General features: G+C 38.8%; 6 protein-coding genes and 1 pseudogene across 6 annotated transcripts; 5 read left to right on the top strand and 2 right to left on the bottom strand.

Annotated features, from left to right (window-relative positions):
• The first annotated feature begins 875 nt into the window (after positions 1 to 875).
• On the top strand, positions 876 to 2,219 carry LOC141842419 (putative WRKY transcription factor 59). Its single transcript, XM_074730625.1, has 3 exons — positions 876 to 1,117; positions 1,239 to 1,382; positions 1,769 to 2,219. The coding sequence occupies exons 1-3, from the start codon at positions 876 to 878 to the stop codon at positions 2,217 to 2,219; spliced, it is 837 nt and encodes a 278-aa protein (XP_074586726.1).
• Positions 2,220 to 3,626: 1,407 nt separating this feature from the next.
• Positions 3,627 to 5,750, bottom strand: LOC141839146 (glucan endo-1,3-beta-glucosidase-like). The gene is made up of 3 exons (XM_074726825.1): positions 4,662 to 5,750; positions 3,974 to 4,250; positions 3,627 to 3,880 (listed from the first exon to the last, which is right to left on the bottom strand). Exons 1-3 carry the CDS (start codon positions 5,709 to 5,711, stop codon positions 3,852 to 3,854), a joined length of 1,356 nt encoding a protein of 451 aa, XP_074582926.1. The 5' UTR covers positions 5,712 to 5,750; the 3' UTR covers positions 3,627 to 3,851.
• A 622-nt stretch (positions 5,751 to 6,372) lies between these two features.
• LOC141839145 (uncharacterized) lies at positions 6,373 to 9,929 on the top strand. The gene is made up of 5 exons (XM_074726824.1): positions 6,373 to 6,918; positions 8,771 to 8,828; positions 8,907 to 9,024; positions 9,109 to 9,226; positions 9,596 to 9,929. The coding sequence occupies exons 1-5, from the start codon at positions 6,373 to 6,375 to the stop codon at positions 9,647 to 9,649; spliced, it is 894 nt and encodes a 297-aa protein (XP_074582925.1). The 3' UTR covers positions 9,650 to 9,929.
• Positions 9,930 to 12,917: 2,988 nt separating this feature from the next.
• Positions 12,918 to 15,673, bottom strand: LOC141841416 (uncharacterized). Its single transcript, XM_074729591.1, has 3 exons — positions 15,623 to 15,673; positions 14,472 to 15,424; positions 12,918 to 12,963 (listed from the first exon to the last, which is right to left on the bottom strand). The coding sequence occupies exons 1-3, from the start codon at positions 15,671 to 15,673 to the stop codon at positions 12,918 to 12,920; spliced, it is 1,050 nt and encodes a 349-aa protein (XP_074585692.1).
• Positions 15,674 to 17,165: 1,492 nt separating this feature from the next.
• On the top strand, positions 17,166 to 20,542 carry LOC141838984 (uncharacterized). Its single transcript, XM_074726624.1, has 5 exons — positions 17,166 to 17,409; positions 19,362 to 19,497; positions 19,634 to 19,851; positions 19,937 to 20,113; positions 20,250 to 20,542. Exons 1-5 carry the CDS (start codon positions 17,251 to 17,253, stop codon positions 20,334 to 20,336), a joined length of 777 nt encoding a protein of 258 aa, XP_074582725.1. The 5' UTR covers positions 17,166 to 17,250; the 3' UTR covers positions 20,337 to 20,542.
• A 2,334-nt stretch (positions 20,543 to 22,876) lies between these two features.
• Positions 22,877 to 23,269, top strand: LOC141837205 (uncharacterized). Its single transcript, XM_074724649.1, has one exon. The coding sequence runs from the start codon at positions 22,877 to 22,879 to the stop codon at positions 23,267 to 23,269; it is 393 nt and encodes a 130-aa protein (XP_074580750.1).
• Positions 23,270 to 24,949: 1,680 nt separating this feature from the next.
• Positions 24,950 to 25,723, top strand: LOC141837204 (myb-related protein MYBAS1-like; annotated as a pseudogene).
• The last annotated feature ends 1,767 nt before the right edge of the window (positions 25,724 to 27,490 follow it).

The following is a 27,490-nucleotide window of genomic DNA, read 5'->3' as shown; positions in this document are numbered from 1 at the left end:
CTTCATTGTTTCCGGGCTCTAAAATATTCTTTCACATTTTATTCTCGTGGCAGTTTAATAAGTTGAAAATGGAGTCCTTCATGAAGCTCTTGCATGGTAGATCGATGTTGAGGCTAAAATAATCTATCTTTTTTTCCTTTATGAAAATTTGTTTTCCAGATTCTTCACACGTTCTCCACATCCGTTCTAATTTTTATTAAAGAAAAAGAGAGAATTGTATTGAAGTTAACTGTAGGTTTCCCTGGTCCTCGTGTCATCCGTGACGGTGGATCGCCTCGCCATATACTCGCCAGTTACCAGGCGACAGATCCAAAATCCAACATACGCCTCGCGTGAAGCAAGGCGACAAAAGACCATTAATCAGCCGCCACGTGGAACAGTGCCGCCGGTTGACTTCGTTACCCTTCGTACGTCCACGCCTGCCGCTGACTCTCTCTCCCGGTCATGTTACACGGGCACGCTCCCCTAACATTCCAACCTGGCTCCCCCATGCCTGCAGGTCAATCCCTTTGTCCCCTCCTCCTCCTTATCAGGTTTAATTTCCCTTGTTTTCTTCTAGTAACATCTAAATCTCATCTCTAGTTCCCCCTCTCCAAAGTCAACTACTTGTGTATCAGAATTTTCTTACTCCGACAATATTAACCCATTTGACCTGACCAAAAGAACACTTAATCATTTACTGTAAATAGGATTAAACAGTAAGAATTGAAAGGATGAGAGACAGAGGTAGATTTTTACCTTACAGAGGATTGTTATGTGGTGAATTCATGGAGTTTTGTGCATTTATAAGCCTGAGCAATGCAGGGTAGGAGACACAAGTCAATATCTCCCTCTGTCTTTCTCTATCTTCCTCGTCAACTGAGACTTTAAGCTAGATGGAGGGAATTGAAGGAGCAGGGGTCAATTGGTTTGATGACTTTGACTTCTCCCAAATGGAGTTCATGCAGGAACTGCAGGAAAGCTGCCCTCAGATCATCTCATCGCCGAGTGTGGCAGATTCCCAAGCTGATGAGCACTGTGAATCAATCATCAACAAGCTCATCTACTCGGGTCCAACCATCAGCAATATCGAAAAGGCATTGTCTATGTCCAATGGCCTGTGCAATTCTCAGCCACCGTGAGTATAGTAGTACTTATATTTTCCTTTTCATTCCAATACTAATTAGGATAAGATATGATTAGCTCGATTAGAATTCTTCTGTTGCTTCGCTGAAGTGAAGTGTTTGGTGCTGTTGCAGAGTTTCTTTACAGGACAAGGGCTTGGGGAAAATGGATCACAAGTACATAATGAAGATCAAGACCTGTGGCAATGGGCTTGAAGATGATGGTTACAAATGGAGAAAATATGGGCAAAAAACCATCAAGAACAGCCCCAATCCGAGGTACTTTCTTAGTTCTAGTCTTTTCTTTCCTTGTGACTGATGGCCTGTGTATTCTTCATCTTAGAAGACATCATTTCAGAGGACAGATACCAGTGGTTCTAATTTACCACAAGATCTCGTTTCCTTACATGGTAGATCGATGACAGTTACACTTATCAGGAAGTCAAAGCTAGTGACAGACACGCCGTCCCTACCTGTTGGAAATTTCCGATTTGTAAAAACCAACCATATACAGTGCATGTCACCTCTGACAGCTTAACGGATACGAGCATCTTGAACAAAAAAAGAATTTTTTTTATGAAAAAAACACTGACACCTGAATGCCACTGAAATTTGTAATTGATTGCCATGCATCTGATACTTAAATATGCATGGCTTACTGACAGGAGTTACTACAGATGCACCAACCCAAGATGCAATGCCAAGAAACAAGTAGAGAGGTCGATGGAAGACCCAGAGACACTGATCGTCACCTACGACGGCCTCCACCTCCACTACACCTACTCTCATCTCCTCTTCCCTCGGTCGCCGGACCTCTCCGCCGCCGCCGAGCATCACGTGGCCAAGAAGCTCAAATGCCAGCCCAAAGCCGAGACGGCACGACCGATCAGCACGCCACTAGTGGATGCGGACGTCGCGCCGCTGCATGGAATTTTTGAGGATGGCTCGGAAGGTCTGCTCGAAGACGTGGTGCCGTTGCTGGTGAGGAAGCCCTGCGGCTCGAACGCATCGTCGTACGAGCATTCAAGTGCTTCGTCGCCGACGTCCTACTCTTCGCTGTCGTGGGTCACCGACTCCTGGTACTTTGACCTGGGCATTCGATCGAGCATCTTGTGAGCGTGTCAATTAGCTTAGCGACGTGTAAGACAATAACTATGATGGATAAATAAAATTGTTGTGGATGTTCTATAACTATCAATTGTTAAGCCAACAAATTAAGTGTTTCCAATTAATCCTGTATATTTTCAAGATTGTGAATCCTTTTTAGTTGTGACACTCAATCATACTTATTATCTGGCAAAAACAATCTAATAATTAACTTTAAAATTTGCAGTAATTAAATAGTTAGATGGTCAAGTTATCTACAAATTATTACATATCAGAGAGATCAAACCATATCCACAGACTTGAGGTATTATAAGTCACTGATTTTGTCAAGAATAATTTTGAATTCCTAAACATAACTTCATATAGTTTATTATTGAAAATCATGTGTAACTGTTCATATATTTTATTCCAATTTACCAAAAGTTTTGAACTTGTAATTAATAATTAAGTTTCTTCACGACAATTAGGATAAATTATTTATCACATGTCAATTCTTGGAAACTATCATGTATCAACTCGGCCAAAATAAACAAATATATCAAATTAATTAATTTCATTTTCTTCATTAACAAATTATTTCACAAGCCCTTTGGTTTAGCTTGTTCCATTCATAAAACTACTACAATTTGTGATTATGATTTGATTGAATTTAATCATGACTTAAGACTTTATTATGATGGTTTTCAAACTTAATCTCCGCCCACCATTCTAAAATACTTGTAAATTAAGATTGAATTCTAGCAATGGATTGATCATGAAGATCCATGAAGATTATTAAGAAAAGAGAATTCTAGTGAACATACATCTTTTTAGGTAAGAGATCTTGAGGTCGGTTAGGAATTAGGAGTTGGTTCTAAGATTGAGAAGTTGAAAATAGCAATGAATCAATAACAAGATATTTAATTTGGTTAATTCTTACATAGATATCCTCTCTAAACCACTTTGCTTTAATTATCTTTTGCTTTGTCAAGAAGGTAGGCTAGCTAACTTGTCCTAGAGAATTTCCATCAATTTAAATGGCGTAGGGTTATAAGTGTTGCCAATATTTGCATGTTCACAAACATGTCCAACGTGGAAGATATCGAAGTGAGTCATCGAGTCCTAATCTACGAGAATGAAACCAAAGTGATTATTTCCTAAGATGCTATTTACGAAGCTTAAGATAGTAATATTGCTTAAAAGCATATGAGTGAAGTTGACTAGAGACACACAAGTGATTATTCTTTCTTACCTAAACTATGTTTTTTGTTTCTTTTTCTTATCTTCTTTCCCCCTTCTTTTTAATTGCTTTTTCCTGATTTTTTTTAACTCCAAAACTGTATATATATTTTACTTTTCCTCATTATTTTATTGCTTTTTCCCTCTTTTTTTTCCCAACAAAGTAGATAGAGCCTCGAGGTTTTCCTTTTCCCTGTCTTTCGTATTCCTTCTTTCCTGTATTTTTCCCTCCAAAGTAGTTACAACCTTACGACCTTGCTTTCTGATGATGATGGAGACAAAATAAATAGTAAAAAAAAACACGAAGAAACTAGAAAAAAGATCTTAATTGTGCACTTTTTGAAAGTATTAAAGCTATATTATAATTAAAACATCACTCGAACAACGTCACAAATCTCGATCATCTTTTGCGAGTGTTGCAATTCATGACGGATAATTGCAGCTCCCATGACCTGCCGCGATCATTCAAAAATCAAGCATCAATAACGCTAGCTTGTTCCAGAGATTGAATCAATCAACGATATCATACGGGAATCGATGCTTACTGGGATCAGACGTGGTGACGGTGCCTGTGTGGCCGAAGTCGCAGTTGAAGTCGTGGCGGCCGGCGGCCTGGTAGTAGCTGTTCATGGAGTACGAAGCGTGGGCCAGCAGCGTGTTGGGGTAGAAGCACTCGCCGCCCTCCTGTATGGCCTTGCAGTCCGCCCCGCCGCTTCCGCAGGCGTAGTCGATGTTGGCCTGCAGCGCCGCCTCGCCCGTATCCGCGATCGCCACGCACCACCGCCTGGCACCACCCCCCAGGGCCGGCGCCGGCGCCGGTGTCTAGAAAAAAAGAATATAAAAGTCTGGATGACAAGGCAAGTAAAAGATAAAAAGATTGGCAGCTATGGAGGGAAAGAACAGAACAATTATGGCGTTCAGTCTTATCACGAGAAAATAAGGAAGGGAAGGAATCATCCTGTAGAAGGGCAACTGGCAAGAACATACGAAAGGTCGATTAAAGCGAGTTTAATTCTGTTATAAATGCAAAGTATATTAGGAAACCGTTGTGAAACTTCCAAATACTCGATGAACTACTGTGTGAATGGTAAGGAGAAGGGATTGGAAGAAAACAGAGAAAGAGAAAACTCATCGCTCGATGGCAAAAGCACGCAGGCTTTTCAGTTTTATAATCAAATCCCATTAGAATGTACGCAAACTAAGACCTTCAAAATTGAGAAGAAAAGGGCGCACCTGGTCGCCGCCGCGTAAGAGGCCGACGTCGAAGGTCGGCGTCAGATCAGCGTTGAAGAGGCCAAAGTGTCGCTCAGCTGTCGGCCCGGGCTTCAGGTTCTCGTTGAAGAGCGAGAACACGTACGTCTCGAACCTCCGGCCCGGCATCATCGGTGTTCCCTTGCCAGAGTTAACCAGCCGTATCAGGTTCCCGTTGAAGGAGGCGGCGTCATCCGCGCTAACTCCGATCTGTCCCGCGTCCCCAGCTGACGGCCACCCTGTCTCCCCGACGGCGATCTCCACGTCGCCGTAGCCCAGTCGCTGCATCGCCGCGTGCACGGCGTCCAGCTGCGCTACAAACATGTTCGTGTAGTTGATCCCCGTGGCGGGATCGAACACCCCCTCGTTGGGACGGAACAGGGCGTAGTTGAGGGTACGCGCCGTGTAGCCGAAGTAGGGGTAGGGATTCACCATGAAGGGGGTGCGCGTCCGGCGGTGGAAGTCGAGCATCGGCGCGAAGATGGAGCGGTCATAACCCCGGCGGAAGCGTCCGACGGAGGGCGGCTCCGAAGCGGAGAGGATGCCGAGGGAATGAGGCGTGGAGACCCGGATTTGGTGAAATCCCGAGGCGGCGAGAGCGGCTGAGAGGGAGCGCATCGCAGGAACTAGGCGGGCGATGAGGTTGCGATCCGAGGTGGCCATGATTTCGTTGCCGACGGCGACGAGTGAGATGTTAGTGGCGGGATAGAAGGGAGCGACATGGGCCGCGACCCAGTCGGAGGCTGCAGAGGAGTTGCGGGAGGCGAGGGCAGGGATATCCACGTTGGCAACGGTGATCATAAGCTCGATACCCGTGCCGGCGAAGGCGCGGATCATGTCGGGGTTGGCATCGAACAGCTTGACACGATCGATGAAGGTGCTCTGCTTAAGGAAGGCGGCTACCTGAGCCGGAGGGGGGAGGTTATCAGCGTTAGCGCCGTAGTTGACGCCGATGGAGAGGGAGGCGACGGAGGAGAAGCGAAAGAGCCAGGTTAAAAGGAGAAAGAGGAATCGACCTACGCCGGCGGGCATTGTGGGCGGGGGCCGCTGCGCGTGAAGGGTGAGAACAGAGAATTGAGGTAGGAAGACGAAGCGGGGAAGCTATTCAGTCAGAGATTTTATTTGGCCTCTTGGCGTAGTGGACTCGTGTCGAGCGCAGTCACGTGCGAAAAGGACCTCAAAGCATCGAGATTCGTGTTTGAAACGTGGACGGTGGACACGTAATCGCTAATGTCGGCCTTATTAGTATGGGCCAAACGGTGTGCGCTGCGCGTTACTGGAATTTACTAATTTCAGTTCAATTCATTAAAACTAATAAATTTCCAGTTAAATTTTAATTTCATTAATTTTAGATCAAACCACATTAACAAAAAAAAAGTTTATTCACTTTTTCAATGATAAAATATTTGTAATGATGATTTTTTCTAATTACTATTTTTTTTTCAATTACTCCTTGCATATTGTAATTTGAGATAAAATTTAAAGAATATGGCATTAGGGCGTTTGTAATTTAATGTAGTTTCTTAACTAATTCCATCTTCTCTACTGAGAAACTTGGCGCAACGTCGGGTACGCTTGGATCTAGCAGCCAAGAAATATCAGCCGTTGGATCTGATTTATTTGTATTTTGTTGACAAGATCGGATCAATCTCTTGCTTTCCTATCCATTTGAATTCAAAACACACCGCCGCCCATGGCCTCGTCGTCTCCGCCGCCGCAGATGTCCGCCGGCGTCTACTATCCTATGGACGATCCTGACCTAGACGATGCCGAGCTATGGGCCGCGATTGAATCAGCGGCATCTTCCAGGTCTCGGAAGCCGCTGCTTCCCCTCGGCCCCATCGAGGGCTCGAAGCCGTTCAGAAACCCTAGGCAGATCCGCAGGGCGGAAGAGCCCTCCATTGTTCCGGTGGACGGGGAAGTCGTGGAGGAGGATCTCTGGGACCATCGCCGCCCCCAGAAGATGCCGCGGTTCATGGAATCCGGAGCTGTGGAAGAGCGTAGGATGGTCGTGGTCAGGCACCCGCAGCGTACCCCAATGATGGCGGTGTCATCTCCCACCTATGTATCTCCAGATCCGTCAAAGTACGTGAAGAAGTCAATGATTCCAGTGGTGGAGAGCCCGCCGCCAGAGGGGTGGAACTGCGAGGAGAGGGAGAACAGGGAACCCAATTTCGGTTTACATGTGCCGTTCTCTTCAGTGTCTTCCTTTAAGAAATACCAAAATTCTGCCATGGCGGTAATCTTTTGCCTTGTTTTCTTGTTCTTTTTATTGCACATATGATGATTGGCTGCCCTCCAATTCTTGTCAATGTGCATTACCTGACCGAAGCTCCATCTTTGTTTTCTACTGACAGATAGGTTATTTTGTTTTATTTCATTTTTCTTTCACACAATCTGTGAAGTTAGACTATGTTCATTCCAATTTGTTGGCCTAATCATTCACTCCAACTTTGTGTTTGAGAAACCAATCTTGGCTGAATCAGCATACAGGCTAAGATGAATGTTTCAATGGAGGGCCTTCCTTGGATTCCTCGTTCATGCTCATTTCAACTTTATGCTAAAGTTGTTTTTGAGGAATAGGTGTATTTTGCATACGAAAACCTAAACTAATGAAACAGATGCAAAATTATGGAAGGACATTGCGTTGTAACTTATGTGACTCTAGTTTCCATCTAACCAAGTGACTTTGAGACAGGCAATAAAAGAGCCATGTCTAGTTAAGCAATTAGCTTGCTCGGACTCGCCTTTCTTTCCCTGAAAAATAATTAGAGGGGACAGAACAATTCACTCAATTTACTTAAATAAGTAAAGTTGATATTAGAATATATAGTTTGAGAACCATATACAGTGTCTAGATAATCGAAATAGGAAATTTGAAGCAAAACCAAAGGTAGTGGTGCTAAAACCTGCTTCAAAAGCTGAAGCAATAGCAGACAAAGCTCTAGAGCCATGGCTAATATATTGTGCTACTAAATAAGCTGCTATAGGTTGAGAGCCCAGCCCAAAGCTAAATTCATTATTAACTGCTCTGGTGGTGCACCCTCCCAAAGTCCCAATTCTCTGGTGGTTCTAGTATACAAGCTTCATGGTGGCTCAACAAAATCTCTTCCTTCCATTCAAGTGGAACTCATAAGGAAGTTAGCCCCATTATCTGAAACAGATCTGATAACATTACATTCACTTTGCGTAGAAGGGAAAAGATGATCACATAGAAGGAAAAAGAGTTAAGAATACTTATTTGAAAAGATTGAAAGTATTTGATGCGTGCAACCAAATAGTGTATAAGAAAGTGCTCAAAAACTCTCAACTCTTTTGTTCTTATTGAACTATCAAGGTATTTTTGCCTTTGTTTGAAAGGAAATTGTAAAGGAAGACAATTCATTAATGACTAGAGAATTGTGAGGAGACATTGGTGATACTGACATGGGCCATATATGAAGACTGAAGTAGGAAAGATGTTTGATTTGTTGATAGCTTAATCCGTCTTTTGATGTATATTCTTTAAGAATATTGAGAAATATGATTCAAGACAATTTGAAATTTTCGAATTTCAATTTCTAGGGTATTAAAAAAATGCCGGAATCGATGGATGGGCTATTGTGGATGGGAGGGGTACAATTGCAAAGAATGTGAAGATAAAGGTTAAGGGGTAGTGTTGGAAAATTAGTCATGTATCTAGATTATTTCTCTACACTATATATATATTCCCTAGCACCATAATCTATGAGAGGGGAATGCAATGAGAGGAAAGTCTATCTTAAGTTGTTCAATGAAGAACTTCTTTGCAAGCATTCCATCATTATCCTTTTCCTGTCTTCTTCCACTTTATTTTTTTTCCTAGCAGAATATGCTTTTTTCTTCATCCTGAGCTACATGTTTTGATGAAAATATGCAAATTCCTCTAGTTTATCCTGAGTTTCTCAAGTCAAAGGAATTTCTAGTTATACCACTTGTAAAATTTCACATATCTTGTATGGCCTCTTGGTTATTTTGTTATTCTAATACAAGTAATGTTTCACACGTTAACTGGTTTTGAAGTTAAATTCTAACTGAAACCAATTACATCCTTTATGTATTTTCATGTGCAGATTTTAGAGAAAACTGATTACACCTTGATACAAGGACATCCATTTATTAAGAAGTCAGGTAACTTGTGGAAGTTCATACTAGTTGTTTTAATAAAGCTCGCTTCACATTCATAGAATCAGATGTATTTCTTCTCAGGATGGAGAAAGATTTCATTTTTCTTCAATCTCTCATTTGAGATTAGGGACAAGTCGATTGAGTTTGATGAGAACAGGAATGTTCAACGTGCTGAATTCATTGTTCGTGCATATATGAAGTACACCCAACTTTAATCAATTAACTAGCCCCAAATCTCATGCATAACATGGTCTTATGTCATTTCCCCTGTTGTGGATTCTAGATGTGGTAGGTTTGCAGATGGCTGGGGTTCATGTGAGCGACGTGAAAAGAAGTTTATGAAGCCAAATCATGACATTCCTAGTACAGCTGAAACCAGAGCTAAAAATAAAGCTTGTCAGGTGATATTTCTAATTCACTTGAGCTTCTTTTTTACAAACTTCATTAGTATAAAAATATTTTTGATAATGCAAATAAAGAATTGGTATAAAGTAGTCAAGTTAGCTTATTGTAATGCAAAGCCAGTATCTCAACAGCTGGAGAAGTTGAACTTCTAAACAACCCGAAGAAAAGTTATGGGTTGCCCAGTAGCTTAAGATGTTCTTTCTTTTTTTCTTCACGTGGATTAAGCACTGATCGTAGTAATATTCTTCCCAAAATAAATGGTGTTAGATGATTCATTGCTGTTGCTAAGTCTTTGATCTCTCTCTCTCTCTCTCTCTCTACTTACATTAATATCCTGTAATTTAATGGTTGCTTATATTACGTAGGATCTTCTTGGAATTGGAGAGTACCGGCCAGGTGTTGCCAATGGCATTCGATAGGCCAAAACAACTTGTTTGACAACTCAATGTTGTTTTCTCCGAACCCTTTCAAATATTAAAGCAATAGAAAACCAGGATGAAAATGAGAGATACAGAAGGAAAAGTTGCTTTTTTGTTCGGAGTTAGGAAAAATCCTCAATTCTGTATAAACAGGTGTTCTGCATGCCTCCGAAGATCATAATACTGTAATTTTCATCTGCTCATCAACACCTGCTAAATTGTTTTCAATTCCCAAGTAGCTCCAGATTTGTTGTAACTTGCCGAGTGGGCTTATTGTATCATCATTCACCCAGTCTTTGGAAAATTAGATAGATTGGTTCAACTGGTTCAAACGAAAATAGATCCAGTTCTGTCCTGGTTAAAAAGATCGCAAGAGTCTGTCAAAATTGGTGAACATAAGTCTTTCTTGGAAAATTAGACTGAGCTACTGGCTATAGGCATATGAGGATTTACTGACCATATACGTTCATGTTGGATCGTGTCGACCTTAGATCCTTTAATGAGCTTAGGTCAGATAACAAGTTCACATCCAATAGGTCGAGCTTCCCAACCTACCAAAACATGGTAAATATTTAATACCATTATAGAAATTCTCGCTTTCATAATTAAATAGTTTTATTCTAAACTTACACTATAATTAAGCTCTCTAAGCCTAAAGAAAAATTACTGGCATTATTGATTATATTATTACAAGTCAACAAAATATTATTTCGATCTAAGCAACTCATCATCAAATTTAATGCATTGAGTTTAATGTCTGTGATATATATGCACAACTAACGATAGGACACTGTATAATTATAATGTTTTTTTATGGTATATAGTTCCTAAAGAAATAGGCTAAGTAAGGAATCCATGGAGATTTGAGTAATCCTCTATCAGCATCAAATCTGTTATAGATTTTCTTTTATATAAAAAAACTACTCGATAGAAGGTAGGAATATCTCCTATTTACACATTTTTATATAATTTTTATGTTGTTATAAATACATATATTACGGAGAATAAGCAATTCTTTGTACAAACAAATGGTTTATAGAAGAACGTTCTCAGGACCAGACTTTTGTAGGAACAAGAAGAACCAAATCTGTGAGCATCTGAACTGCAAGCAGTGGTTGCCTCTGACTCAAAGGGAATTCTTATTGGCCGTTCGACAACACAGTGCATACCATGGATATATAAAGCGTGTGTTATTATTTTCTGCTCTTTGTCTACTTCTGGTGTCTTTTTGACTCGAAAGTGATCATGACCTCACAGAAAAACTTGTGGACCTTTTGACTGGATTCATTTTATATATATATATATGCTCGCCCTCATCATTAATTGAAGATAACAAGTTAATCATTATCTGAAAGATAGCACAACTTAATTTATACAGCCGAAAGAAAAGAGAAATGATATCTGAATGAACACTGTGTTCTGGCTGGCGTTTCGAAGCATCTACGCATCAGAATAATTATATATTTCTAAAACTGAGTGGAGGAGGATGATGCACGTAACTCCAACACCAGCTATACACTCCTCATAAACAAAGTAAAAGATGATCATGATACCACACACATCACATCAGATTCCACAGGCACGCTGTCCATGGCACAGTGAAGAGGTCCTCCTTGAATTCCTCAGGCAATGTTATTCCAACATTCCAAGATTCCACCATCAAATCGACAATGATAGAGGAGCCTTCGTAGCTAGGCCTGTAGCTTCAAATCATCCTGTTTTAGCTTCTCTTCTGTCTCGGCGCTGCATGCCTTGTCATTTCCATGGCCTTCTTGCCATTACTTTTACATGAAGCAACACAGCACGTAACAATATTGTTTAAGACATTTACTTAGTTGTTTCAGTGCTCAAGTACCAATGTTTTGTTTTAGTACTCTTTCACTTGTCCAAGTCTTTCTTTCCAACATAGTTAGCATACATAAACCTATGTAAAATACTAAATTACAGAATGATAAGACATTCTTTCTCTTAATATCCTTGATAACCCTTCTATGACTTCCTCTTTTGCTTGTTCTTCAAATTCATTTGTTATAAAAATAAATTGGATTTTCTCAATAATTTTTGCGTATGCATTATAACCATTATAAGAACATTGGTTAATGAATCATACTTTATATAATTTTGTGACTTGTAAGTTCATGAATCAAATTTCTGTTTCAACAAGCATCTCCCCATTCTGCTTTCTGCAATTCTGCCCATACCTTGAATTCGAGTTTGATTTTTCTTTTCACATATACTGTTCCTCCTATCCAGTTCTGCATCACTTCCCACTACATACGCGCGATCGAGCACGTTGAAGCAAGAGGAATATCTTCCTCGTTAAGCATACAACAGTACTAGATCTGCAATATGATATCAATATCAGTATATGTACATCTACATCAGACGTCAGATCATTAAGAAGACATGCATGTAGTACTCATTAATTAACACAAAACGAATGTTCTATTGGTGGTGGCGTTTTCCTTCTCCAGTCTCCAACACCTGTAGTACTTACTATATATACTACTTTCCTTTAAACAAATATCCAATCTCCTGTACATCTCACCGAGTAGGAGATCAGGAGGTCCAACTCATCGTTAATCAATAAAGCAAAAGTTGCAAAGTTTAAGCTTCACTAGCAGAAGAATACCACATTAATTACTTAATTAATTCCCAGCAGTTCACAGACACATTGGGCATCTCATTCCACTGCATGCAATACTGGTAAACTTGTCTGGTCTCGAACGCAGCTGACTGTTCTCAAGTGCTACCATCCATGGAATTCCGAGCTCTCTCTCTCTCTCTCACACACACATAGATACAGTAGTGCAGTGCACACCTGCTTGCTTTGGAATCGGATTGCAGTACTTCTGGTACATTAACATTGCCTGACCTTTTTTTTGCTTTTTCTTGGCTCCATCTCCTCTCAGATTTCCAGTTTCCAATTCTACTGTGTTTGTATGTGCCAGCCACACCCACACCTCACTGATCACATCTGACAATTAAAACCGAGCAGCTTCTCTCTTTTTTCCTTTTCCTTTTATTTGTTCATTATCACGGCCTCGGAACACCTTTATTCTCTCTTAAGGGAGAGCTAAGAGGAGAACGGCCTTGGTGTTTGGGAAAGGCAAGAGGACCCAGATTCCCTGGACCCCTCTCGAACAAATCGCTAGCTACTTCCTCATGAAGCATACTCCTTCTTGGCCATTTCATCAAACACCTTTCTTTTTCCCTTGCATACATGCGTGCAATTCTTCTGCAAACCCATGGAGCCTAGGAGTTGGAATTAGGGTTTTGATTTTTGTGAGATATGGTGAATTCTTTTCACTAATCTGAGAAAGAGAAACAGAGTAAGACCAGAGTGATATATAGAGAGAAAGAAGATTGGCGGTTGTGTCATCTTATTGGAGGAAGAGCCCTGAAATTATATAACCAACAAGACACTGAGCAAATAAAGAGGTTCTCTTTCTGTCTCTTATATCATCTACATGCGTAGTATGCATGCATGGATTCACACATAGATCGATCTGTTATTTATATCATTATTTTCTTTAGTAATGAACTACCACTTCATTAATAGCAGTTGAGCTTTAATTTTGTGCTGATAATTAATATTTCTATCAAATATTTGCATGCATACTCAAGCTTACAGTTGTCCTCTTGATATTATCACGTGAACATTTAGTAAAACTCAATTAATTAAGGGACACAATAGTGAAATCACCACTAATTAAGTTCTTAATTTGGTCTACTGGTAATGATCTTGCGCAGATGAAAACTAATAACGCTTCATGAGAGCTTTAATCTGCAAGGAATAATCATACAGAAAAAAGGTTTCATTTGGCAATATATTGCCTCATTAAATTAAGCAAGGTTTGTATAAATATATTCTTGAAAGTAGAGATCATGTCCCCGGGGCAATAGTGCAACGGTTTGTATAAATAGGTTCGATAGCTACGGTCTTGAAAGGCCGCCGTATTTACCCTGGTGGTTGGTGGGAAACTTCCGTGAGCCGACCACCTCCATAGATGTAGCTTGGGATTATCATTTTTGAAAGTAGAGATGTTCAAGTAGCAAAACAAGATGGGAATTCTAGAAAGAGTCTGAAGCTTGCCTTAAATTCAGCATATATAGAAGTGAAATAAATATATGAAAATTATGATTTTACATGAGAATATTATAAAAATGAACGTACATATAATTTGAAAATTAGAAATGGATGCATGATCAAAGTACTGTAACTGATGCACCTCTATATGGAACTCCCATAGGGATCTTTAGTTATGAGATGACCATTTAAGCAGGCTTCAGGTCTCGAGGAACTTCACATAGTAATTTTAATTAAAATTAAAATACTGATGAAGGATACCTTATACTTACTGCATGCATGTATTATATAATTAAATTAATCAATTAATTAATTAAAAAGTTTAGTATCGTAACTTCATGTCCTTGTTTACATGAAGCAATTAGTAGAATTCTGAACGTATTCATGTTGATAAATATTACACAATGAAATATAATGCATTGAAAGAAAAGAAATTAACACCAAAGATCGTAGCAATCTAATAAATATTAACCCTGCAAACTGTAATTAAGTGACACAGAAAGAAAAGAAATTAACACCAATTCACTCTAAATCAAGAACCTACATCTAGCAACAAGTTAATTGAAATTTCCAGTTGTTCAATTTTCTGGCAGTAACCGATTCCTTTCCTCAAGTCTTGTATGCCGTCATGGAAGCCAAAAACCCTAAGCTTCCATGTTAAAACTGGTATGAAGGCCACCAAAGGATCGGAGGCATGCACACAATTACATTTGTATGTATATATATAATTACCCTGATGACGAATTGAATCCCGGGATATCCCAGCCACCGGTGGCTCCGCCACTTCCTCCGACATCGCCACCGTTCCAGAATTGGTCGTTGCGCGAAACACCAAGATAGTTTCTCGGAAAGTTATGCAGGTGTTGGTTGTCTTCCATCTTTACAGAAGCAAGCTGAGAGATGAGCTCGGAATTGGAGTGCTTTGACATTGCAGCTTGCCCAGGGAATAATCCGCCGGAGAATCCACTCCCTTCCCCAGCGTAAGGGTATTGCCCAGAAATCGACAGAAGTGGCAGCGGTTGCGGCGGAGGTAGGTGCTCTAGTACCCCACCTCCAAATAAAGGAAATTGTTGCATTTGCTGAAGCCTTAAGCTCTCAAGCCCCACAACGCCGGCACCAATGCTGCCGCTGAGCTGGTAGTCGGCGGCGTCGACAGGGGGTTGCATGCCAGAGAAGCTCGTCGTCCCGAAGTTGAAGTCCGGTGGCAGCGGATGCAACGAAGAAGCCTCCACGAAGGGTAACTGCGAGTGGAAGGCGACGTGGGTCGACGTGATTGCACCGGAGGACGTGGTCGTGGAGGACGCGGAGGTCTGCATGGTGGTGGAGGCCTTGGAGGAGCTGGCTGCGGAGGGCTTACTGCGCTTGTTGCGGCGGCATCCGCCTCCCACGGGGACGCTGCGGAGTGCGCCGCCGCGGGTCCAGTAGCGGCGGCAGGTCTTGCAGAAGTGCCGTGGCTGGGACAGCGAGTAGTTGTTGAAGTAGCAGAACTTGGTGTTCGTGGAGTCGCAGCGCGGGCACTTGAGCCCCGGCTCCGGCTGCGGGATCTTGGCGAGTCGTGCCTGGTCCGCCATAGACCCCGGCCGGATCGACCCGGCGGCCATCCCCGTCTCCGTCCTCTGCGCCGCCATTCCTGCAGGTGGAAGCTGATTAATCACACCGCTGCTTCCTTGCCGATGAACTTGTTGCTGCAATTAATAGCCGATTAACACATACACAACATAATTAAGAACGAAAGCATCCCAGAGGTAGACAACAAAAAAGTCGTAAGAATTTTTAGAATTATTTTTCTTCTTCATCGTGCTCTCTTCTTATGGCTTTTGGGAGAGAAGAAAACGGGAAAAGAGAGGAGAAGAAAGGGATGAGGGGAAGCTCCTTCCACTCACCTGGTTCCAGTTCGGTGGATCAAGATAGAGAGGAACGGATGGGAAAACCATGTTTGCTTTGGATTTCTCTCCTCCTCTTCTTCTTCTTTCCTTCCTTTTGTTCCTTTAAGACTTTCCTTTTTGACGCAATTTTGATGATGCCACAAGTGGCTGTGCTGAATCACAGCCACAAGGAGATGCCGGAGGAGAAAAAAGAAGGAATGCAGAAGCACAAATCAATAAGAAAGGGAAAAGGAAGAGGTGATGGGTCTCTCTTGTACTCCTTTTTATAACATCGAATTAAATTGATTGACTGTAATTTTGTGGCGAGCGCAGTGTGCGTTTAGTAGAGAGAGAGAGAGAGAGATCATTAGCCAATCAGATTGAAGAGAAATGGCAAATGCAGGGGGATGGGCGGAAAGCTGAAGTGATGGCTGACAAGAGAGGATCATTCGAGAGTGCCCTTGGCGTCAGTATTATCTGCGTGGAAAGAGCAGCGATACTGTGAAAGGACGTTGATACATGTTTAATTCTACCGTACGTGAACATTTTGAATTAGAATACCTTTGGAACTTTAAATTGGTATCAGACTGATGTTGAATCTGAAAAGAGGTAGAATATAATGATCCTGCAGAATGATCTTTCATTTTTGTGAAAACAAAATGCTGATAAACATGGATAATAATTTATTCAGATGTAGCATTAGAATCCTGTGATCTATAATGCTTTACAAGAAATTTTGATTATACTTTTGTTGGTATTTTTTCATCGACTCTCCCTTCTTAAATATTTTGGATATTCACATTTGATCTTGTGTATTCAATTCATATATTTGATTATATTTTTGTTGATGATTTTTTGAGATTTTATTAGAATTATCAAATGAATAAAATTTTAATTAACTTTTTAATGATCATTAAAATATAAATTTATAAAACCATTAAAATATTATATTCGGATAAAACTAATGAATAAAAATAAAAAATATTCACTACTGAAGATAAAGATCTTATCCTATTATTAAATTAAGCAGAAATGACTTGAAATCTAAGATATCCACCTAACTTTGCACATAACAACAAATAAAAAATGTTTTAATCATTTGCATTAAGATAAAGCATTTGAAGACGTAAAATGAATTAAAGTCGCGCGATTCTAAAAAAAAAATTTCGATTTTTTTTTGAAATAATCCAAACTTAATTTTGAAATTATTTCCAAAAGTTTATTTGTGAAATTTAAATTGTCTATATTTTTAAAGAAGCATGTCGAGAATTTTTAGAGGAAAAAGTTGTGTGGATGAAGTTTGGACAAGCATGGCACATGAACCGAACTTGGACCGATTTAATCAGAAAGAAAAAGAGAAAAATATAATGAGATTATTAATTTCTTGTTATATTCCGAAACTTTTTTTTTCTTGAGCTAGGTCGTTGGCCACGTAGGCAGTTTATCCTGTGCGGTGTGGGACCGTCTCGGCCCAAATCGCTTATGTTGGGCCCGGCCCGTTTGACGCAGATGCGGGTAAATCGGACATGACCGCGGCCGAGACGCAACTGGTAAGCGGAGAGTGGGGAGCTGAAGGTGGAAGAGGAGGAAGGAAAGAGGGGGCGGAGTTGGGAGGGGCTTCGATCGAAGCCAGCAGCGTGGCTGCCATGTCTGCTGGGATCTGCGGGAAGCGTCTAGGGTTGGAGGAAATTTTCGGATCTCCTGCTTCGCCGCCTCCGTCGGCCAAGAGATCGCGCTGCGGGCGCTACGGATCTGAGGATTTACTCTCCGTGCTCCTCCGCATGTTCCCCTCCATGGAACGGGAGGTAATTCTTCTTTATTCTATCTCTCTGTGTTCTCACCCTTTGTCTGTTCTGTATTCTCGCTATTTTACTTGTCGTTGCTCATTAATTTGTTAGAACTCTATGAGTCATGGACTAACGACATGTAATATTGAGATCAACGACTGATGTCTTGTTATTTTTCCCCCTATTTTGCGCTCTTTATCCGATCGAAATTTTAAACATTGATTGCCAGGAGTGGACGATTGATGAAAGAGAGTTTGACGATAATGTTGATTGGTTGAAAATTTTTGTCTTTGGGCACAAACCTTTTTGGTTGTCTCTGATTAAGGAAGCTACAAACAGAAGAGGAAAATGCACATTTTTTTTTCATGTGGGTTTGTGAAGTTTCAGAGAGAATAGTTTGAGAAACAGGATTTATGAGTTAATCAGACTGCCATCCACCAAGGTTTCTATTTGCTCGATTATTCTTATTATTATCATCAATTTCCCAGTTATTTTTCATCTTGTATTCTAGGAATTTAGAATATTTTGCAAGTTGTAGAGCAACCCTTGCAGATAACTTCGTACGACCACGTCTGACTGCATCACACTTTTCACAGCTAAGTTGTGTACTTGAGGATCTTTTGAAGCCAATTTTTCCAACTGATGCACCTAAGTTTCCTTTTCCCCAAATCACACACCCTAGATTGTTTTTTTTCTTCGATCATGCATCTCCTCTTTTTTGCATACCCAAAATACCGTTGGTTTATGATTTGGAAAAAGCAAAGCACGCTGTTGAATTTAGAGGAAAGAAAAGAAAGCACAGGTGCTTCCGTTGGAAAATCTGCTGCAAAATAAGCCCCCCTGGTTTAGTGAAATTAACCTCCTCTCTTTTTTTTTGATGGTTCAAGCTTAATCATATTTGACAACAAAAATGCTAGTAAATTTGCAAGAGAGAAAGCTATACACAGAAATTATTTTAAAATGGGGTTGAATAGGATCATCAAGAAATTTTTGCAAAAACACCTTGTTGAGCATTTTTAACTCAAAAAATTGTTCTTTTCAACTTGAATGAAAAGGAATATTCTTCTTGTGCCTCCCACAAAGCCTTTGCTATATGTTTCTTGGCCAAAATAAGTTCACTCCTTTTAACCAATTTAAACTAAATAATAATTTTTTGTACAGCTTTCACTCTTATAACCTGTTAATATTTTCTACTTAAAAATACTTAAATTTGAACCATCAAAAGATATTTAGAAAGAAAAAAGAGGCTAATTTTTCCAAGCCAGGGGTATCTTGTGGCAGATATTTTAGTGGTTTCACTTTCTTCAAAATTATGCACGCTATTTTGTTCTCCCAAATCACACACTAGGGTTAACTTGGATAAGTAAAAAGAGAGGTGTGATTTTAGAAAAAACAAAGCCGGATACATGAAATGGAAACTTAGGAACACTTGTTGGAAAATATGCCATACCATTTCAAATTTATTTTACTTCACTAGTCACTTTTTTATATTCACTGGGCCAAGAAAACTTGTTATATATCAGCCTAACTTTTAATTGCAAGTTCTCGTTGGAAAATATGCCATACCATTTCAAATTTATTTTACTTCACTAATCACTTTTTTATATTCACTGGGCTAAGAAAACTTGTTATATATCAGCCTAACTTTTAATTGCAAGTTCTTAGCTAGTATTTATATGTGGTCTCCAATTTGTATGTTGTTTTACTTTTATGAATAAACGCGCAATTTGACACTGAATGTTGTTTTGCTTTTATGGACAAACGTCCAATTTTATGTTTCCAAATGTATTTTTAGCTGCTTTGAGACACCACTATTTTTCTACTCAAGTTATTTTTTGTGAAGACGTGTTGAATGAGTAGTAATTACAAATTTTGAGAGAGGTTTCCTAATTTTTCAGTTGATGATAAAATTTTATCTTGCCTTTTCATGTCTTTCAACTAAGGTGTTTGTCTGTAACCTTTTGCCCCAGGTTGTTGAAACAGTTTTGAATTCTCATGATCACAAAATTGACAATGCCATCAAGAGTCTCAATGCTTTGTGCCTTGGTGATGGTTCCGTGAGTCTCGAAGAAGTTAACTTGATCTTAAAATCAAGTGCTCTGGAAGGTTAGTAGTACCTGCTCATTTACTCTGATAAGGGTCGATACATGTATCTCAGTTGAGTTCACTGGTGATATGCTAATTTGGTATGTGGAAGCTATGGGCATTAAGAGTTGACCTTCTATTGCATTACACTATTCAGGTGCTTCAAGGTCTCAGGCATTTGAAGATAAGGTTGAGTTCTCTCAGAATGGGGTGGGTTCTCAACCTGTAGAGTCCCAAAATGGATCTTCTTGGGTAGATTTCTTTGTACAGGAAATGATGGATGCTGCAGATTGGGATGATGTTCGAAGTCGTGCTATGAAGATCCTGGAAGTATTTAAAGGAGATGTTATTACCCGCACCTCAACCGCCATGGAGGTAGATGGTCTGCCACAAATATGCCATTCATGATTTTATCTGCTAATTGCCGCCCTTTTTATCTATTTTTGTTGTGGTCAAGCAGAACGAGAACAATTCCTTGAAAGAGCAACTGCAATGTTTATTGAGAGAGAACCAAATCCTAAAGAAAGCTGTTGCAGTCCAGCATGAACGGAATACAGAGAATGAGGAGAAGATTAAGGAGGTGCAACATTTGAAGCATGTAATTGGCCAGTATGAAGAACAAGTCCGGGCACTGGAGGTAATGACAAGTTGCTCATCATTACAAGTTTTCTAGTTCAAATGCTACGGCCTGGCAAACTCTTCACATAACTTTCCAACTTGATTCGAAGATGTTTTCTTTTGTTGAATGATTAAACACTAATTGCCTTTTTCAGATGAGTAATTATACACTGAGGGTCCATCTTCAGAGAGCACAAGATACCAGTTCCAAGTCAGGTGGTTTCCATCCAGACATATTCTAGTTCCATCTCTTCCATTAATCGTGTATTAAGATGTGAACAGTGGGTGACCAGGGAAACGCTCGAAGGCATTTTAGCAAAGGAGACTCCCTCTACGTGACAAATAATCGGAATAGGTAGATATATATTGTTACATCAGGTGAAATGCATCAAGGATTTTTTGTTTTTGTTTTCTGGTTTAAAGAAATCCTTTGATTGCCATTTCTAATCCTGCTAATAACTACTTCGTGTAAATTTTAAAAATTATGATTATAGAATGCTCACACACGACGTGAATACGTTTGTGTTTGTGTACATAGTTTATTAGAAAGGTTAATCGAAGAATCAGTATTCTGAATCAATGATACAACCTACTAGCACTTGGTGCTTCTTAGGAATTTTCTTGTTACAAGCTGGGAAATTAAAGCCATCCTACTGGTTTAGGGTTTGTTAGACCGAGAAGTAACATCAAGAAAATTAATAGATGATATCGAGTATTGGGCTTCAACGCGGAGGGTCCAGAAGGTTCAGCTGCAATGCCATGTTTACTTCGGTCGACAAGGAAGAGGAGGTTAAGGTGGAGAAAGGGAATAGAGTAGGGATGTCGATTTTCATGTAAATTCGATTATTTCTATTCCTTTAAATCCAATGAATGATTCGATTTTCTATTTGAATGAATGAAAATTTTTTAGATCTGATTTAATAATCTTGTAATTGGGTATGTAAATTTTTGAATTCGAATATTAAAGCAAATTTGAATGTGAAGGTGGGTTTGATAAAATTATTTATATCTGACTTAATACTTAATTAAATTATATATATATATATCTATTTTATTGATGATCAATTAAAGAAAAATAAATTTAATTTTTTAACATTCTAATATGTTGAATAACAATAGTTAGATGAGATGAAAAAAATTATTAGTTTAGAGAATATCTATGAGTGAAGAAGATGATGAATATTTGATCATCCGGTGGATATAAAGATGAAGATGAAAATTAAATATTTGATGGTGATAAAGATGATGAAGAATATAATACATGGATGAAAATAAAAAATATGGACTTTGATTTAAATATGAGCCATTACATCCCTAGAATGGAGGATGAAAAGAACAAATAAAACTTATTTACTTAGAGAGCCTTCTCAAAGGAGAATCGAAGAAAATAATTTTGTTTTTGTCAGTGAATTATTTCTCAAATCTATAGATATCTATTACTAAATTATATATATTATATATATATATATATATATTTTCATAATAGATTATAAATAAGGATAGTCTATATCCTCAATTATTATTTTTATTTTTATTAAAAATTTAATTTTCATCTTTATCTATCAATATAATTTTCATCTTCATATCCATTAAAAAAATTAAATATCCTTTATATTAATAATTTTATTCAATAAAAATCAAAGGATAAAAATCAAAAAAGAAAAAAAATCAGAATTATTTTTTCTTTAATTGATCATCAATAAAATAAAATAATTAATATATTTATATATATTATTAATTTAATTAAATATTTGAATCGGATATAAATAATTTTATTAGATCTATCTCTATATTCTTATTTAAAAATATTCATATTTAATTAGATTTAAAAAAATTTATATCTTCTTTCATTCATTCAATTATAATAATATATATAATATATATATAAATAATTTCTCATATTATAAGGAAATTGCCATCTTATATATATATATATATATAATTTCTCATCGGATTATAAGGAAATTGCCATCTCTACTTTCAAATTCTGGCTCCGGTCGCGGTGAGCCGAGCGACTCACCATTGAGAATATTAAAGTAAGGCCAGGCCGTCTCTCCACTTTCGTCTTCAGTGAACGATGGGACTGCCACATCCCACCGTTTTATTACGATTTAAGGCCGGCAACAGTCTTGACCTAGTATCCATTTTTTTTCCTAGTCCCGTCATTTTGGAATTGATAAAAAATTAAAAACAACTTGGAATTTTCTTTTTTTCCGGTTCCATAAATACTACTTCAATTAAGTTCTAGAGAAATGAAAAACACACACACCTTTAAATGAAAATATGAACTAATTTATTATATATATATATATATATAATCTGGTGGAGGATGACAGTACTGGGAAGCATCCTATATCGATCTTACGAAATCGTATCCAAGTTTTCATCAATTTCATATTCATCTGATGACACAAGCATGAATTCTGGGACCCTAGCCTCCATATATAAAGGATTATACTAATCATCAATATTAAAAAAAATATATGTTTTTTAAAATGCCTAGAGTATTTTGGTCGACTAACTGTGGTCTTTCTGTATTGCCTATAAATGCTTAACCATGAACGAAATCTAATTTGACTGATGAGATTACAAAGTACACTTCGACAATTGATATGATTAACAATCTCTTTCTTCATGACCTCTTGCCAACTACTCCAAATATATATATATGAACACTATGCAACAGACGTCACAGAACAAGACAAAGCACTGACCAACTCTCTTTCTCACCTCCTCTCCATCTCCCTTCGTAATATGCCCGCAACCCTCGCGCAAACCAGCCATGGAGATTACGGATCCGGCCACTCCTCGTCGCCTCTACAACAAACCGGATCGAGAGAGCGGCGGCGGACGCAACGTCGACGTCCGGAGCAGTTCTAATAGCTCCTCTCGCTCCTTCGACTGCACCTTCTGCAAGAGAGGGTTCTCCAACGCGCAAGCCCTCGGAGGCCACATGAACTTGCACCGCAAGGACAAGACCAGGCTCAAGTGCACCTCTCCTTTCGCGCAATTCTCCTTCGACGTTGCTGTCTCCGCCGACGGAATCGCTTGCATGTCACCCTCTTCGCGAGCGTCGAAGAGCCTCGGTGAGGATGAAGCGGAGAAGAAGCAGGGGATGGGGATGCCCGGAGTGGTGGATGCAGAATTGGATCTTGAGCTCCGGCTGGGCCGGTGACGGCAAGGCTCAAGAGCAGCGGAGAGTTATTGTAACTGGTGAGGAAGTAGGACTGTTCATATATCGATCGATCTTTGGATTTGTTTATAACGCGGGAATAATTAATACATGAATCACCAACATTTGGTACTGACCGTGATCATCCTCTTTGTTCTTAAAAAACAAAAAAAAAAGGAAAAAAATTCAGTCCATATATATATATATTTGTTGAATTGGTAGCAAACTCCATTTGTTCAGATAGATCAATGTGGTTCTATATAATATCCACTGATATTAGAAATGGGCCTTCTTCTACATTTTCACTATTTTGGGTCTCTGCCAAAATAAATATTAGAGGAATTGGAAACGTTTAGATTTTGACTGACTGAGTAAATAAATAGAGGAATTGGAAATTAAAGAAAACAAACATAATTTTTCCTATATTTTTCTTCCTCTTATTCCTCCCTCAGTATTTTCTTCTTATTCATCAATCCAAATTAATATCACGTAATGTTTGAAATATTTCCTACAATCTTCTAATTGGCACTTGTCAAACTATAAAGGTTAATATTTCAGAAACGAGAAGGAACCTTGAAAAACTATCAATATGGCTTGTACCTTTTGGCCAAATGAACCTATACATTAAAATAAAAATTTTGTATAGAAGAATATGGCAACTTGTTATTATATTGATATATGGGACATTTTCATAACTTGGAAATCAAATTTAAAATTTATATATTAAATATTTAATAAAAAAACAATACAAAAATATCTTAATATTTCCTCAAATTTTTATGACTAAAAAAAAATTAAAACATTATTAGGTTGGGCACGATTCAGTAATACATTCAAAACTTAATCAAAAAATTTTTTTCTTTTAAAAATATAAATTAAAACCATTTGATAATTATAAATAAATTATAATTTAATTTAATCTTTTGTGATTAATAATAAAAAGTTATCATTTAAGATTATTTATGTTGATTAAAGAACATAAAATTTTAATATATACATAGTTTATCTATCAAAATATATAATTTGAATTGCTTTAACTCAATTTGATTTATTAGTTTCGGATTACAATGCTCACTATTAGGCATCACCTCATTTCTTATTCAGCCAAACAGAGGCAACAATGTAGAAAAATTCATATTCAACATTGATACTCCTAAATTTAGTGGTGTCTAGTCCAATTAAGATCGAGTTGACGTAATTATTTAAGTAAATTAGTAGCTAGTGCGATCCAAACCGTCCTGATTAGTTGGATCCTGAGGAACTTGGTGTAGAAAAATACCACGAGGAACATTGATACTCTAAAATAAATACCAGAAAATTGCCGGTATAGAAAAATTCCTATCGAGTAGCAGTAAAATCTTGGTGTCAGAATGTGCAAAGATGCGAAGAACAAGTTGGGTGAAACAGGGGAAGCACTTGTAGCGGGCAGAATTCAGAATCTAGATTTCACCAGCGAAATCGTCGCCCGCGTCTTCAAGATTTATGGAACGATAATTAAGAATTCTGAATATATTGCGAGATGAATGTAAATACTGCCTCAAACAAGGACAATTTTAGATGAAAAATGGGAGATCTATCAGGCATGACATCAGCTGAGCTCGTCGCTGATGACTATAAATATCGGCGGAACAGAGAAGAAGAGCAAAAAAGGAAAAAAGAAGAAGAGGACATAGGCAATTAAAAATGGCGGCGGTGGGGAGGAAAGGGCCGTGGACGGAGGAGGAGGACGCTCGACTCGTATTTTCCGTGCGCTTGTTCGGTGAGCGTCGTTGGGATAACGTAGCGAAGGTGTCAGGTTTGAGGGTTGGCAGGGTGTAGTGATAGCTCCGGCTCTCCCATTGCTTTAACCTTGCACGCATGCCCCCTTCCTCTTTGTTTGCAGGTCTCAACAGGTCCGGCAAGAGTTGCCGGCTCCGGTGGGTCAACTACCTCCACCCCGGCCTCAAACACGGCCGCTTGACACCCCACGAGCAGCACCTCGTCGTTCAACTCCACGCCAAGTGGGGCAATAGGTTTGAGTACAACAAGCAGAAGCTCAACGAGCTATTCCAATCTAAATGCTACATGTATCGTGCCAACTCTGTTTAAATGATCCGAATACAACTTCAGTTTTATTTCTTCCTAGGTGGTCCAAGATTGCACGGTGCCTTCCAGGTCGTACAGACAACGAGATCAAGAACTACTGGAGGACTCACACGAGGAAGAAGGCGGAAGAACTGAGGATGAGTTCACCGTCGTCGTCGAACAGTGAAGTAGTAGGACTTGTGGTGGATGGAGATGGATATAGTATGGATCAGATATGGGATGAGATATCTGCCTCGGAGAACTCGGATGGTGCACTGAGCATCGAAGGGGACAAGGATGGAGGTTGCAGAAAACTGTTCTGAATCCGTACTGTGGGAGTTAGATGACGAAGAGTTACAGATATTGGATATGATCTACTTTTTCCAGCGCTGATCACATGCAGTAGTCTTAGAATTACTAATTATAGCTTAGTTAGTAGACAACTGAGATGCTTTATAGTACTGCAATTAAGCTTTAACTATCCTTTGTCAAAAGGTTGTATCATCTTGCTGTCAATGACAAGGTGATAGACTTGAAAATACTCGCAGAAGCATTAGTTGTACAATCTTAAGCTTGTGAAATAGATTTTCCATGTTGAGTAATTGAAGGCATGTATGCAACCTCTATGCCTGCATATATGATCAATTAATGATCTTTCCCTGAAAATTAATTGTGCATCAGAACCATCAAAGATAAGCTCGATCGGACACACTTTTGTAGCTCAAACCAGCGTTGAATTCATCTATAAATGCATTTTAGCTCGAGAAGAATCTGAAACTGGGACAGGAGAGGGCTTCAAACAAACAAACAAACAAACAAACAAACAAAGAAGATGCTAAAGGAAATTAAGCTTAGTTTAAGCTGCTGGGCTGTGATGTTGCTTGCAGTTTTGAGTCATGCCAATGGGATCGCGGCTCTGATAAGTCATATATATATATAAAGGGCAGTGATAAGGAAGTGCACTACTCCGAAAGCTTCCTGTCGTTCCAATTCAAGTGCATGTCCTTTCTTCTGCAGCTGCATATTATCTTGGTATTATCTTCTGACTAAACTAAGGCAAGTGCTCCATCACCAGGCAACATTGAGGTCAGACATCCTTTTCTGCTACAGCAATATATAACCAGCAACTAAATTAATGCCCATCCCATCCCTGATAGTGAATAGTGATAGTATCATTTTGGACTTTTGGTTGTCTAACGAGTGGTTGCATTGTTGACGCAGGGACCAAATGCATGCAAGCAACTAAATAACTGATCTCTTCTTGTATTAGAAAAGGAAAACATTATATTTTCAATATTAGGTCAGAAACAAATGCAGACAACTTTAACAAAGGAGCATTCGTATTACACGACCAAACACTATAGCGATTATATTCAGATAATGAATGCTGAGTAGAAGAGGGCAAAATCTAAGAATATTTTGGCAGCAGCAACCTAAATTAGGCTTCTGTTCTGTTCCTTGCATACATGAAGCTCGTGGTGGTCCAGTCACAGGCAAGTTGCTATCTGTAAGAAGTGGTGGAGCAAAAAAAGATAACCCCGGCCCCCAAAACGACATGCATGAATATTATCTCAAGGCATTGGAGTCCAATACGACATGGATATTATTCCATACGTGAAGGCATTGGCGACAATTATGGATGGGCTCGCATGAATTTGGAGTCCAAATTTGAAGCACTGGCATCGCCATCAACCAGATGAGTGGGAGATATATATGATGAAAGTATCTGACACTTTATATCTTATCAAGTGTTTATATAGAATCCCTGATAGATATCTTACTCTGCCTGACTGATGTGTGAAATAAAATGGATATTATTTGTCTGTGAGACCGGCATGCATCCTGTTGGAATATATAACATTTCTATTTATATACTTAATCACACAATTAATACAATATCATTAAACACACAATTAGATTTTATTATTTTCTATATATTAATGACTCTTATTATAAAAAATTCCATCAAACTTTATTTAGTTGATAAATAGTTGTCAATTTAATTTTGACTACTTTTTAGCATTGTTGAAGTAATTAATTTATCTTTGGAATAAATTTACATACCAACATCTCCCAATTTAAACTTGTTCTTCTTTAAACTCTCAACAAATTCCTTAAGTATCGAAAACCTTCTACTTTTAGAGGTTTTATAAATATATC

The sequence above is a fragment of the Curcuma longa genome, chromosome 11 (assembly GCF_044706935.1).
Source record: "Curcuma longa cultivar G26 ecotype Majalengka, Jawa Barat chromosome 11, ITB_CL_G26_1.1, whole genome shotgun sequence".
In the NCBI taxonomy this organism is placed as follows: Eukaryota; Viridiplantae; Streptophyta; class Magnoliopsida; order Zingiberales; family Zingiberaceae; genus Curcuma; species Curcuma longa.
The sequence above is the reverse complement of the archived record's forward strand: the minus strand, read 5'-3'. Positions and strand labels throughout refer to the sequence as shown.

What these genes read in the sequence shown, in the direction of transcription:
- LOC141842419 (XM_074730625.1), top strand. Translation starts at nt 876, where the DNA reads ATGGAGGGAATTGAAGGAGCAGGGGTCAATTGGTTTGATGACTTTGAC. An exon ending in CTGTGCAATTCTCAGCCACC is followed by an intron (nt 1,118 to 1,238) that starts GTGAGTATAGTA and finishes GTGCTGTTGCAG; the next exon opens with AGTTTCTTTACAGGACAAGG. An exon ending in AAGAACAGCCCCAATCCGAG is followed by an intron (nt 1,383 to 1,768) that starts GTACTTTCTTAG and finishes GCTTACTGACAG; the next exon opens with GAGTTACTACAGATGCACCA.
- LOC141839146 (XM_074726825.1), bottom strand. Translation starts at nt 5,711, where the DNA reads ATGCCCGCCGGCGTAGGTCGATTCCTCTTTCTCCTTTTAACCTGGCTC. An exon ending in TCTTACGCGGCGGCGACCAG is followed by an intron (nt 4,251 to 4,661) that starts GTGCGCCCTTTT and finishes CTTTTTTTCTAG; the next exon opens with ACACCGGCGCCGGCGCCGGC. An exon ending in CGTCACCACGTCTGATCCCA is followed by an intron (nt 3,881 to 3,973) that starts GTAAGCATCGAT and finishes TGATCGCGGCAG; the next exon opens with GTCATGGGAGCTGCAATTAT.
- LOC141839145 (XM_074726824.1), top strand. Translation starts at nt 6,373, where the DNA reads ATGGCCTCGTCGTCTCCGCCGCCGCAGATGTCCGCCGGCGTCTACTAT. An exon ending in TCCATTTATTAAGAAGTCAG is followed by an intron (nt 8,829 to 8,906) that starts GTAACTTGTGGA and finishes ATTTCTTCTCAG; the next exon opens with GATGGAGAAAGATTTCATTT. An exon ending in ATTGTTCGTGCATATATGAA is followed by an intron (nt 9,025 to 9,108) that starts GTACACCCAACT and finishes TGTGGATTCTAG; the next exon opens with ATGTGGTAGGTTTGCAGATG.
- LOC141841416 (XM_074729591.1), bottom strand. Translation starts at nt 15,673, where the DNA reads ATGGTTTTCCCATCCGTTCCTCTCTATCTTGATCCACCGAACTGGAAC. An exon ending in ATCCACCGAACTGGAACCAG is followed by an intron (nt 15,425 to 15,622) that starts GTGAGTGGAAGG and finishes TATTAATTGCAG; the next exon opens with CAACAAGTTCATCGGCAAGG. An exon ending in GGATTCAATTCGTCATCAGG is followed by an intron (nt 12,964 to 14,471) that starts GTAATTATATAT and finishes TCTCTTTCTCAG; the next exon opens with ATTAGTGAAAAGAATTCACC.
- LOC141838984 (XM_074726624.1), top strand. Translation starts at nt 17,251, where the DNA reads ATGTCTGCTGGGATCTGCGGGAAGCGTCTAGGGTTGGAGGAAATTTTC. An exon ending in TCCCCTCCATGGAACGGGAG is followed by an intron (nt 17,410 to 19,361) that starts GTAATTCTTCTT and finishes CTTTTGCCCCAG; the next exon opens with GTTGTTGAAACAGTTTTGAA. An exon ending in AACAAGTCCGGGCACTGGAG is followed by an intron (nt 20,114 to 20,249) that starts GTAATGACAAGT and finishes TGCCTTTTTCAG; the next exon opens with ATGAGTAATTATACACTGAG.
- LOC141837205 (XM_074724649.1), top strand. Translation starts at nt 22,877, where the DNA reads ATGGAGATTACGGATCCGGCCACTCCTCGTCGCCTCTACAACAAACCG.